This window comes from Cricetulus griseus, chromosome 5 (genome assembly GCF_003668045.3).
Source record: "Cricetulus griseus strain 17A/GY chromosome 5, alternate assembly CriGri-PICRH-1.0, whole genome shotgun sequence".
Lineage (NCBI taxonomy): Eukaryota > Metazoa > Chordata > Mammalia > Rodentia > Cricetidae > Cricetulus > Cricetulus griseus.
Genome location: NC_048598.1, coordinates 3,678,871 through 3,692,440, shown reverse-complemented (window position 1 = coordinate 3,692,440; position 13,570 = coordinate 3,678,871). Strand labels below are relative to the sequence as shown.

The following is a 13,570-nucleotide window of genomic DNA, read 5'->3' as shown; positions in this document are numbered from 1 at the left end:
CTCATTCTGAAGGATTAGTTCATGAAAATTCTTACTTGGCTTCACACTTTGTCTAATTCAACAAATAAATACAGACCGAGGGCCTGGGACATGACACTGGACACAGATGAGCAGATGGAGTCTCTACCTACATTCTAATGGAAGGAGATCAACACATATGACCAATTATAACATGAGAAAATGAAATGCAACCTGATGGGGGGGGGGAGGTTATTTTACAAGAAAGTTTTGTTTTCAGGACATAGCGTAGCAGAGAGTGACCTTGGATTACTGATCTCTGCCTTCCACTAGGAGGTTGCCAGCACAGTACACAACCTGAGCTCAAGCTTTAGCTCTTTAAGGTAATCTTAAAGAACAATTTCCCATTATCTAAACTTATACAGTACACATTTTGAAAGCCAGGGTTCCCAAATTATTTCTTGGCTGATAAAATCAAGGTATAAAATATTAAAAGGGGACCATATATATTAAAAGGGGACCATATATTTCAACAAACAGTTAAAGAAATTTTACTAATCCGATAGTGCATTAATACTAGAAATGCCAGGGTGGTTAAAAGGAAAAACAAACACCTATATAACCTTAAAAACTCCTTAATCTTCTTTATTCACCCCACATTAAGTTATATTTTATGTTTACTAGGTGTGAGCCATCATGACTTAATCTTGTAGTTTTGAGTGCTTGTTTCATGTGTACCACAAAACTTCTAATTCTGATTTATCTTTAAACTTTGTTTTCAGTTGTGATACTGCAACTACTTTTCAAGTGAAAGATGAATACCATGTATAGACATTTTTAAGCACCTCTTGGGTTAGCCTAAAATTGTTGAATTTTAATCCTCCAGTCTCTGTATTTAAAATGCTTAGAAAGCATTCTACCGGAACATTCGTATTTGCAATGGTTTATATGTTTAATCGGGGAGCTCAAAATCCCAGCATTTATTTAGGGCGCTGAGACAGAAGAACCATAGGGAGCTGGAAGCCAGTCTAGGTAATATATACAGATATGCCAGTGCCGAAGTTCATTATGCTTCTGTCCTCAACCTAACTCAATCATTTTCAATCTGCAATCAGGCTGCAAAAGATGAGGGAACAGTCAGTGTTTTACTTCTGAACATACGCTCAAGGGATGGTTCTGGGATTCCAGTTCACTGCAGTCTCTACATCTTGCCACACACCTTTAACTATCCGTCCACTCAATTCCTTGTGAGCATGCTCCCTTCCCTGCCTCCCTGAAGCTGTCCCTACTATGTGACAGACCAAGTGCATGAGCAGGGACTGGACACTTACAGGCTCTGTCAGTGTGGTGTCTTTCTCCAGGAACTGCACGACACAGTACGCCAGCTGAAGGGCAGAGACAAGTTTAAGAGATATCGGTGAAGTGACATTGAGGGATACAGAACATTTTCACAAAATGGCACTTCAGTTTTTAGTTGTAGTTGAGATGAATATATTCATAATTTAAACTTTTGATCTTTAAGTTCTAAATTCAACAAATTGTCAGCTCTAGACTTGGTTAACTTTACAATACCCACTTAGTATTCCAGTGCTTATCTGTGAATATGAAATATGCAGATATCCTCTAAGACAGTGGTTCTCAATCTGTAGGTCATGACCCCTTTGGGGGTTGCATACCAGATGTTACAATTTGTTACAGCAGCAATGCAAATCATTGTGTCAGCACAACTTGAGGCTATGCATTAAAGGAAGGGTGGGAGTGTTAGGAGGTTGAGAACCACTGGTCTAAGATTAGCAGCAACCAAGACCTTTCTAACAGGTCCTTAGGGTTTGATGCATAAGATTCATTCAGGGTCATGCAACAAAGTAGTTTTAGTTTAGGTCCTGGACCTGAGTATAAGCAAACTTATATGTCTTGTTTGTTTTTTGAGACAAGGTTTCTGTGTGTAGACCAGGCTGGCCTCAGCCTCCCAAGTGCTGGGATTAAAAGTGTGTGCACCACCACGGCCTTCTATGTCTACTTACAACTGTACTAGTAGTAAATAAACTCATAAAATTCCCAAGTTAAGACACAACACTAGTATCTTAGTATTTCTCAAATTCTTTGCCTTTATTATTAACTACTGATTTCACTTGCCACACTTGTGAATCTTACCTGAGCATGAAACAAAGCCAGTCCTTTTGCAGTATGCATAGGAATAAGAACCTTCATTAGAAATTGCTTATGTTCTGCTTTCAGCGGCAATGCAAAGCCATTGATGATACTGGAGGGAGAAAAGGCAGGGGAAGGGTTAAGTTGTCACTGTCTGTGCGGGAGTGGAAGGCAGGCGGCGGCTGGGCTCTGCTCCTACGGGGCAGTGTGTAGCCTGTCATCTGAACTCTGCATGCCTTCATTTATTTTTCCTCCAAAAAGCAGGAAGAGAGAGCCTGCTATAGAATTCCAACATGTTCCAAGTGGGGAGTTTCTCCTACAGTTTTGAATAACCTGGAATGGATTCTATCATTCTGTGTAGTAAACAGAAAGGAAATGTGTTATAAAACCAAAGACTAAAGGTTCTTCCTAATCTAGCCGTTCTTTTCCATCAGCAGTTCTCGTGAATGTTTGATGAAATGACAATTTCCATACCTTTCTAGCTGGAGCCTGAAAATATCTGTGGCATACGCACCACAGCTCCAAAGGGAGAAGGCAGTACTTGATATGCCAAGGCCCTAAAACTGTCTTATGCTCTGTTGTTGGGGGTTGAACCCAGGACCTCTAGCATTGTGCTCTAAACTCTAAAAATATGGGCATTTGTTTTTTTTCCCCCCAACTCCAGCTGTTTAGTACATAAAACATGTAGTAACTTAATTCTTAAAAAAAAAACAAAAAAAACAAAAAAAACAAAAACCCAGGGGGCTGGAGAGATGGCTCAGCGGTTAAGAGCACTGACTGTTCTTCCAGAGGTCCAGAGTTCAATTCCCAGCAACCACATGGTGGCTCACAACAACCTTGAATGAGATTTGGTACCCTCTGCTGGCATGCAGGCAGAAGACTATATACATAATAAATAAATAAAATCTAAATAATAAAAAAGAAAGTAGAGCCTGGGATTGCCAGTCTCTTAAAACAAACAAACACCCCCATACCTACCTTCCTAATATCTCAAGGAGTTCAGCCACACCATTGAAATGTTCTGTTTCATATATAAACCTGAATTTGAAATAAAGGCAGATATAATAAAATGTAAACACAGTGAAGAAACCAAGCCAACGTCAGAAGCAGTGACAGGTTTCTCTGGAACTGTTCAGCCCTTAGGCATTTTGTTCACACCACTCTCTCTCTCTTTTATGAGACGGGGTCTCAAGCATCCCAAACTGTCTTCAAGCTTGCTATGTGTAGCTAATCTTGACTTTTTGATGTATTTCCTCGAGTCACATACACCTAAAATTTGCCACTTGAGAATAACAATCTCCTTTCCTCAGGATTGTTATATTTTACTCCATATGTAAGGAAGGAATGCTCAAAGAGACCTTCTCAAATTAGGTAACTACTACTCACATGACTATCCCAGGAAAAACTTTCAACTTTCAGAATTTTCCTAGATTGTAAATGACATAGGCTATCCAGTTTTCTATTATCAGGCCTGCCTTGAAAGCAAATGCCAGCACGAAGGGCTACAGTAGATGACTGGATGGAACCCTGACATGGGAGGGGGGCACCACTCATCTCCAACACTTGCCTAATTCTTGTCTTCAATTAATAGAGACAAGGAGAATAAACCTGAAACACAGGCATTCATGCAAATGTTTCACAAGTGTTTAAACCACAGTCCCATATGGATTTTAATTAGCTTTGTCAGAAAAAAAGCACTTCTACAGGTGTTGACTTCATAGCAAACACTGTCCTCATTATCACTGCCAACCTAGAAAAGGAGGTGGCATTGCTTCAAAATGTGAAGCTGTCCCAAGTGAGAACCACAAAACGGGTAGGAATGACTGAGACACCACCAGCTAGGTCAGGCGCTTAGTTAAAGGAAGACTCAGGGGCGGGCGGGGGTGGGGGGGGCGAATGCGCTCCATGGCGAGCTTACCTGAGGAAGATGTTGTTAATCTGCTTCCTGATGAACGCTCTCAGCCCCAGGAACTTCCCATAAATCCGATGCAGGACTGTCTTCAGGAAGTCGCGCTCTCTGGGATCTTCACTATCAAAAAGCTCCAGGAGCTTGAAAAAAAATCTGACAAATTACTTTAAAAAAATAATCGAGCTAAAACTGCTATTTTTTATAACCAATGAAATATTTAACATTTTTCTAAATATTCTGCCAAGTAACCAAAACAAGCATGAATATTTTCAGTAAATTCATCTTTATACAGTCTTTATGTCATTTTAAAGAATATAAAAATAAGATTTTTTTTAACCTTGCCAGTGACTTTAAAATTCTTTCCTAACCTAATTTTTAGTGTGAAAATTTGAGAGATGTTTAAAAATGTTTTTTGAGACAGCGACCCATTATGTGGCCAGGCTAGTTGAACTTGTAATCCTTCTGCCTTTACCTCCCAAGTACTCATCCTGGGAGGCCAGCCTGACCTACACAGTGGTTAGACTGTCTCAAATAGCAAGCCCATATGCAAAGACACATGGTCTATCAAACTGCATGGAACCTTACATTCTGAACTGTGATGCTGGGTTTTACAAGACAGGTGACAAGCTCTCACCAGATGCTCTGACTCCATTTTGTCTTAATTATGTGGAGATTTCAAACCCAAGTAGAATTTCTGAGGTAGCGGTAAGTCACACTCACGTGCCCTACACAAATGACTTGCTTGTGGTTTGCACTCATTTTTGGCTAGATTACAGTACTGCATGAGGCTACAGCAAGAAATACCTATGGAACAGAAGCACTGATCCAAGTTATTATAGTTAAAAATGCCTAAACTTCTCATTTTAACCTTAACCTCCTGTTTCTGATGTTGGTTTACTTGAAAGATGATTTTGTTCAAAATAGATTGATCTCTAAGGGAAATACTAAGTTTGAGGGTGCTTGTTAGCTAGACTCTTATAACTAAATAAATCCAATTAGAAATGTCATATTCATATCAGGAAACCCGCTTTTTCTGGCTCTGTTGCCCTCAAACTATTAAGAGTAATTCATCAAGCTCGGAGGGTCTAGTTCAGCAATTCTCGACGCATGGGTCGTGACACCCTTGAGGTCTCCTAGCAGATGTACTACATACTAAATAGTTACGTTATTCATAATAGTAGCAGCAGTGAAATCATTTTATGGTTGGGAGTCAGCACAACCTGGGGAACTGTATTAAACTGTCGCAGCATTAGGAAGGTTGAAAACCACTGCTCTAGTTCAAATCCAGACTCTGCCATTTACTAGCTGTGTGGCACTGGATATGGGCTTTCTTTACAACAAGCTTGACATATTCAAATGATAGGTTCCATGTCACAAAAAAACCATGAATACATCTTAGTTTTCTTTGGAGATTCTCTGATTTGAACAAATTTAAATTATGCAGCGTCCTGCCTCCCATTCTGAGTTTTCAAACTTTCAAAAGCTGAGAATTTTCCTAGAGCAGTTTACAGACGCAGCCCCCAATCCCCCAGAGGCAACTGTAGGCAGCACACAGACCTGTCAGAGTAAGATTATTGTCTTGGCTTCCCACAGAGTTTGGGGTAGAGGTAGAAATGGTTCCCCCTCACACCCCAGAAAAGCCCAGCTTTCTGAGTGCCCAGAGCACCAGGCTGTTATTTAATGTGTGTGGCTTCCCTAGGTGCTGAGTGCGTGAGAAACATACAAGAAAATAAATGTGCCTTCCTCTTCAATAGCCCCAAAGACCCCACTTTAATTTGGCTGATTTTATTCATGCCTGAAGTGTATATTGTACTGTTAAAGAACACATAATCTTGTGTAATTTATGAAGGGACAGTTCTGAATATGTGGACTCTAACATCCAGAACACCTGACAGTGCTCTGAAAGGTCCTCATAACAGAGTTCAAATGTGCCCTCAGCATCAAATTCCTAACTGATAATGGCTTTAAAAGAGAAAATGGATAGAGAAACGGTTTGGGTTACTTTACAGTTCTGTTTAGGGGCAGACAATTTCAGTGATTAAAAGGCTATAAAACTGTCTTAAAAGCTCTTGACCATAAAAACAAATGGACACATTCTCAGAAATTAATTGCATGTAAGTTCTGGAATTAGAGTTAATACCAGTTTCTAAAAACCAAGAAGTCATTCCTCTCTTTACTGGTCCCATTTTATTTCCCCTGTGGCGCTAGGACAGGAATGACAGGCGACTGATGCTGGGTACCCAGAAAGGCACTCAGATCATCCCTCCCTGTCAGCTCGAAGTCACAGGTGTTTAACACAGAAGTTAAACACCCTTAGATGAAATGGTCACCCCAAACTTTTGAGAAACTGCAGAAAGGGCAGTTTGATTTCATTGGGTGCTCACTCTTGATACAAAACTCTTAATTTCTGAAAGCTACTTAAAAAAAAAAAGTGTGACCTGTGCAGGTCAGAAGACCACCTGCTCCCCTGAGACTGGAGTTAGCAGGCTTTTGTGAGGGGCCCTGTGTGGATGCCGAGACTTGAACACAGAGCCTCTGGAAAAGCAGGAGGGGCTTTGACCCGAGTCATCTTGCCAACCCCTCAAGCTGCTCTTATTTTGTTTGTCAAGAACAATTACTAATACTTTTAAGTTACTTATGTTTTGAGGGACTCGTCTTAAAAAGCAAGTGCTAGGACAGGAAGATCTGAGATCTAGGAGTCCCTTACCTGTTGTACAAACTTCTGATCAATGTATCGCTTTGCAATGCTGGGCTGGAAGTCAGGGCTCTCCAAGAATCTCAAGAAGAATTCATATACCAGCTGTGTAGGAAAGTAAAATAAAAGCAAAATAATGCCTATAAAATCATACCCTGAATAACACTTTAGTAAAAACACACCTCTCTGATCAGCTTGAGTTGGCAATTGTTTCTAAAAAAAAAAAAACAACAACAACAAAAAAAAACACCTTTTATAGTTTGGTTTTTGTCCTGATTGGCTTTTTTCAACTTGAGACAAGCCACAGTTATCTGGGAAGGGGAAGTCAATCCATAAAAATGCCTCCATTGGATTACTGTGGGAGGGCTCAGGCTCCCACAGGCAGATGGTCCTGGGATGTGTCAGAAAGCAAACCAGTAATCGGTGTCTATGGTTTCTGCTCAGTTCCCATCTCCAGTCCTTGGTAGACTGCTGTGAACCTGTAGGCCAGGGGACTCTCCCCTGCTCCCAGACCACTCTCGGTCATGGAGTGGTCATCACAGTGGCAGGGTCTCCTCAGCCGCAGTTCATCACTGTGCATCACTCATCAGTCAGAGTGACCCTAAGGTATCAGGGTTCCTTCCCCCATACTACCAGACTACCTCAACTTCACCCCTAGGGTCGCCTAATCACAGGCTCACGATGAGTAGGCAGTGTGCTCATACCGGTTTTAAAAATCACGTCTCCTATAAAACTGGAGTAGGGGATCTGGCAAGATGGTTCAGCAGGTAACAGTGCTTGCCGTCAACTGCGACCTGAGTACCCATGTGATAGAAGGTGGAAAAATAAAAAAACTAGACTCCCACAGGTTTTACACACACACACACACACACACACACACACACACACACACACACACAAAAGCAGAGCAGCAAATTAAAATGGAAAGCAGTACACTTGGAGAACAGACCAAACTGTACAAGCCAGAGCCTGAGAGAGGAAGGTCTGTACAGCAGAGCAAATAAAGCCGACAGGTGGGCGAGCCTGATACCAAGAAGCACCATGTGACCTGCACTTTTGACAGCACTGTGACTGCAAGTCAAAATTACAGCAGCATATGGAGAAAGTGTGGCTAGAGTCTCTTATTTTTAATCATAGCTGGGTGGTAGCGCAAGCACTCAGGAGTCAGAGACAAATGGATCTCTGTGAGTTCAAGCCCAGCCTGGTCTATGGACTGAGTTCCAGGACATCCAGGCTGACACAGAGAAACCCTGCATTGAAAAACAAACAAAACCCCATAATAAATTTTGCTTTGGAGCACAAACATGCTAAAACACAGCCTGGATGATGTGACAAATTAAACTGTTGAGCTTTGCTGACAGTACAGGTTGTTTGGTACCTGTTTTCATACTGGGCACTGGGTGGGCTACAAACAGTGTGAGCAAGAATAAGCACTGTGCAGTTCAAGAAGCTCATCCAACTAACCTGAGTAGTCAGGTGAGCAAAAAGCTAAGAGGAACACACAAAAGTTACCAGGCACAGACTGACTGAGGGGAACATCTGACAGACGGCCCTACTGGTGGAAGATATGCAGCTTGAGCTTCAGATTCACTTTGATCTGGAGAATATAGGCAGAGGGCTTTTATAATAGTGTCAATGTGTGTGTCGAGATGGGGATGACGCAGGGCAGGGTACGCAGATCCCAACCACCCACTTGCTTAAGCACTCCACCAAATAACTTTTCAGGGAAAGAGCGTATCCCTCAGGAGACGTACATGACATCAAGCCCCAGATTCCTAAACCAATATACTGTTGGACACTATGCTGTTCATAAGTTGTATATGGCTTCTTTCTTAATCGTATCATTGTTTTATGTGTGTGGGTATTTCGCCTGCATGTCTGTATGAGGGCATTGGAGCCACAGACAGTTGTGAGCTGCCATGTGGGTGCTGGGAATTGATCCTGGGTCCTATGGAAGAACAGCAATGCTCTTAACCACTGAGGCATCTCTCTAGCCAGGTCTGTCTGTGTACCATGGTATGTAGTGCTCAAGAGGTCAGGAGAGGGCATCACATCTCCCTGGAACTGGAGTTACAGACAGCTGTCAGTTGTGATGTCTGTGCTGCGGCTCAAACCTAGGCAGCCAGTGTCCACTCTTAACTGCTGAGCCATCTTTCCAGACCCCTACTTTCTAATCCCTGACAACACTGCACATGAAGTGACTGCTGTTTGGCGCTGACTTAGCAGTACCGAGGAGATGAAAACGGTTATTTAAAGCACACACAGGTGGGAGAAACAACTGGCCTACAGAGCTGACAGTCTTCAAAATGTCACAGTAGACCATGCTTCTGTGAAATGAAGCTGTCCCCAGAGCTACTCTACATATCTTATCTGTAGACTAGGCTGGCCTCGAACTCAAGAGTGCTGGGATTAAAGGTGGGAGTCACCATGCCCGTCCCATCTGCTCTGCTAAGTGAAAGCACAGAAAGTTACCAGTCATAGAAATAGTATCTTGAGAACAATTACCATCTTCTAAAATGTTAACTATTTTCTCTCAGGGAATTTAAATGGAGCCTCAAATTATACCAGTGAAAAATGGAAACACATTGTTTACTTGGCTGAATTTCTTGTGTTAATTTCTATGAGTCCATAAAAAATATCCTGATGGAAAATCTGTCTTTGCTTTTAAAATTTCAAAAACTAAAAGTCTCTTCCAAAGACTCTATAAACTATACATAATAAAAAAGAGTAACACCAGCTAATGAGAATTTCATGCTTTAAAAACCCTCCATTACTAAATTTATACCAAGTATGGCAGAAAATTCCAGATGAACTTGTGCTCAATTCTACTAAAAAATAATTTAGGAGCCAGGTATGGAAGGCAGAAGCAGGCAGATCTCTGTAAGTTCCAGGCCAGAAGGAACGTAAGAGAGAAACTTACCTCAAAACAGCAGCAGATATATAGCACCTCCAACTAAATGCTATTGTAAGAGACACACTTTAGAGTCAAAGACAAAGAGGTTAAAACAAAAAGGATGGAGAATATAAGTCATGTAAACAGTAGCTTAAAGTTGGAACGGCTATACAACATCAGACAACCTAACTTCAAAATATGGACAAATGATAAGGTCCACCCACAAGAAAGATGCAGTTACAAACATAAGCTTATATGCACCTGTCAACCAGGTCCCAAAACACACAAAGCAAAAACTCAGAAATGCCAAGACAATTTAACATGTAGAGATTCATTACCTTTCTTTCAATAAACACAACAGATCAGTAAGGTAACAGACCTGACATTATAAACCAACTAGGCCCAGCAGCACACACACCCTTGACAAGTATAAACACACAATGTTCTCTAGGATATATTGTACACTGCCATCAACTAACTCTGTAAGAACTAAGATCATACAATGCATATTCTCTAAACAGTGAAATAAAATCATGTGGGAAATTAGAAAATATTTTAAATGGATAAAAAACAAACATCATATCTTACAGGAAGTAAGTGCTTAAATAAAACTTAGATATGAATGTATTAGCAGCCCTAGTTGTAACAACAGCCTGTGGTAGTTTGAAATGTAATTGGTCCCCATAAGCTCCTAAGGGAGTGGCACTCTTAGGAGGTGTGGCTTTGTTAGAGTGGGTGTGGCCTTGTTGGAGGAAGTGTGTCACTGTGGGGACAAGCTTAGAGGTCTCTCAAGCTATGCTCAGTGTGACAGAGTCTACTTCCTGTTGCCTGCAAGATACAGAACTCTCAGCTATCTCTCTAGCACCATGTCTCCTGCATACATACCGCCATGTCCCACCATGACGACAATGGACTGAACCTCTGAAACGCTAAGCCATCACCTCAATTAAGCGTTTTCCCTTATAAGAGTTGCCATGGTCATGGTGTCTCTTCACAGCAATAGAAACCCTAACTAAGACACAGCCAAAAAAGTAAAAGAACTTTAACATCTAATAACTGATAAATGGATTTTTACAAACTATACATCCATAAACTTGAGTATTATTCAGCCATAAAAAGCAGTGACTTGGGTCTGGAGAGATGGCTCAGAGGTTAAGAGCACTGGCTGCACTTTCCAGAGGTCCTGAGTTCAATTCCCAGCAACCACATGGTGGTTCACAACCATCTATAATAAGATCTAATGCCCTCTTCTGGCATGCAAGCATACAAGCAGACAGAACACTGTGTACATAATAAATAAGTAAATAAATAAATAGCAGTGACTTATGCTACAACATAGATAAACCTTGAAAATACTATACTAAGTAAAAGAATCCAGACATGAAAAGCCACACATGATGATTCTGTGTATATGAAATATCCAACTAGGTTAAGTGTATCTTCTGGCAGAAAACAGAATTTGTTTTAATGTTTGCTATGAGCTATGAAGATGTGACACAGAGAGCTGACTACTGATGAGGATACTGGGTCCACCTGTGCTGAGGAACGCTCTGGACCCAGACAGCAACAGCACTAGCACAGTACTCGGGATGAACTGAAAATGTCTCTAAGTAACATTTTATCTTAACATAGGTGTATTTTATGACAATGAAAAAAATTACTTTTAGCTAGGCACAGTGGCATGCCTTTAATCCCACCACTCAGCAGGCAGATCTCTGTGAGTTCCAGGTAAGCCTGGTCTACACAGTGAGTTCCACTCCAGCCAGGGCTACACAGAAAGCCTGTCACAAAACATTACTTATAGAAAACAAAATAATGTTAAGAAATGTATTCAAACTAAATTATTTTGGTATTTTAAAAATGTAACATGTTTTTTGGGGGGGGAGGGGTGCACGTCACACCTTCCATCTCGAGGTTAGAGCACACCTGGCAGGGGTCTGTTCTCTCATTCCACCATGTGGGCTCTAGGACTGCACCCAGTCAGCAGGCTTGACAGCATGTGTGCACCCTCACCCACTGCAACACCCACATTTTTAGTTTTTGGAGACAGGTTCTTACTACGAGGTTCAAGTTGGTCTTGAACGAATGATCTTCCTGTCTCAAGCCTCCCAGGGGCTAACACTGCAGGCCATGACAACATGGACATTTTAAAAGTCAAGTATTTTAAATAAACCAGCAGAATATTGAATGTAAACATTATTAACAGAAACATGTAGCCCATACCTGTATGTGAGGCCAAGAGGCCTCCAGTGTGGGTTCGTCCTCTTCTGGATCAAAATCTGGATTATCACTTGGAGGAAGCGTACGGAAGATATTAGCACTAATCTGGAAGAAATTAAATTTGGATTCATGTTCTTTGCTGTATAACTGAATTTTTAACAGTGAAAAACAAAACATTCTGGATCAATCTACAACTCCTTCCATATTCTATCCCAGCCATGTTCTGTACCTATAACAGGAACACCCTCCCTGCTATTACAGTTATAAAACCTGAATGACAGTTTAACTCTCTGTATTTTAATACTTTTGAGATTTGAGACTTTAAAAACACAAACTACTCTAAAACAAGGAAGTGCTCTGTGATTCATTTTAGAGTCAGTGAAATATAGTATTTAAAATTCCCTCCTTTGTCTCCTCAGTATCGCCAGGACCTAGGGAACCACACACGTCCTTTTTCTCCAGCAACGACTACACTGTGGTTCCAGCCCACAATTCTTTTTGTTTTTGGAACTTGCTCTGTAGACCAGGCTGGCCTCAAACTCACAGAGATCTGCCTGCCTCTGTCTCCTGAGTGCTGGGATTAAAGGTGTGCTCCACCACATCCAGCCTCATTTCTTTTAAGAAAGAAGAATAGACCTCAGTTTAGTAACCATTTAAGACAGAGCTAATGTGGGGATGACTACAGTGTCAGGATATAACTACAGTGTGGACAGACTATACAGTGAGGGAATGACTGCAGTGTGGCAGGTGTAACTATGGTGACAGGATATGATTACAATGAGAGAGTTAAATGGGCAATGGTGGTGCACGCCTTTCATTCCAGAACGCAGGAGGCAGAGACTGGTGGATCTCTGTGACTTCAAGGCCAGCCTGGTCTAGGACAGCTAAAGCGGTTACAAGGAGAAACCCTGTCTCAAAAAACCAAAATAGTGATGATGATAATAATGATAACAAAGGGGAGGCCTACAGTGAGGGGAGGACTATAGTTGAAGGGAGGACTATTTGAAGTAAACCACCTGGGGCAAGAGGGTAACCCAAGCAATGTACAGGTAACTCTCCAACTATTCTTATAAAGCAGCACCCAGGACAGTCAAATACCTGTCTGCACCATTACCATAACCTAACAGCCAGGTGGCAACTATCTAGAACTTCCCAAGTTACAACTCAAAACCATTTTTTGTTGTTTATTTTACTGGAGACAGAGTTTCTCTGTGTGGCCGTGGCTGACCTGGCACTCTCTCTTTAGACCAGGCTGGCCTCAAACTCAGAGATCACCTGCCTCTGCCTCCTGAGTGTTGGGATTAAAGTCATGAGCCACCACACCCAGCTCTCAAAACCAAATTTAAAGGTAAACCACTAATAGTCTGATGGGCATCAATTTCACAAATAGCAGGAAGTCACATGACTGTCATCAGTAAAATCAAAAGTTAACCTGAAGCCACCAATAAAATAACCTGTAACAAATACTCAGGAACATGTTAAAGGGCCACGGTTGATGATCAGGTGGCCCAACTCTTACCTAGAAACTAGCACCAGAATTAGACAACAAAAACAATGAAATGTACATGTCTTTTCACTTGAGGTCAGAGAGTAAATCCCAGGATAATATACAGAAAATTATGGACAATCTGACAAATATTTGAGTATTTTTAGTGTCTCTCAACTTTATAAAGTATCTTCCATTGGAATTTCACGATTCCTCAATAAAAACCACTTGAAATCAGTTAACAGAAGAAAAATAACC

At 41.3% G+C, this 13,570-nt stretch overlaps 1 protein-coding gene across 2 annotated transcripts in view; it reads right to left on the bottom strand.

Moving 5' to 3' along the window:
* Ppp2r5a (protein phosphatase 2 regulatory subunit B'alpha) overlaps positions 1-13,570 on the bottom strand; it is a 42,002-nt gene that overhangs the window by 3,350 nt on the left and 25,082 nt on the right. For both annotated transcript variants that reach the window (XM_027418681.2, XM_027418680.2), the window contains exons 3-8: positions 11,830-11,931; positions 6,726-6,818; positions 4,028-4,158; positions 3,088-3,147; positions 2,113-2,221; positions 1,290-1,343 (exon numbers count right to left, since the gene is read on the bottom strand). In XM_027418681.2, coding sequence (XP_027274482.1) covers positions 1,290-1,343; positions 2,113-2,221; positions 3,088-3,147; positions 4,028-4,158; positions 6,726-6,818; positions 11,830-11,931 — 549 coding nt within the window. The remainder of the gene's footprint in view (positions 1-1,289; positions 1,344-2,112; positions 2,222-3,087; positions 3,148-4,027; positions 4,159-6,725; positions 6,819-11,829; positions 11,932-13,570) is intronic.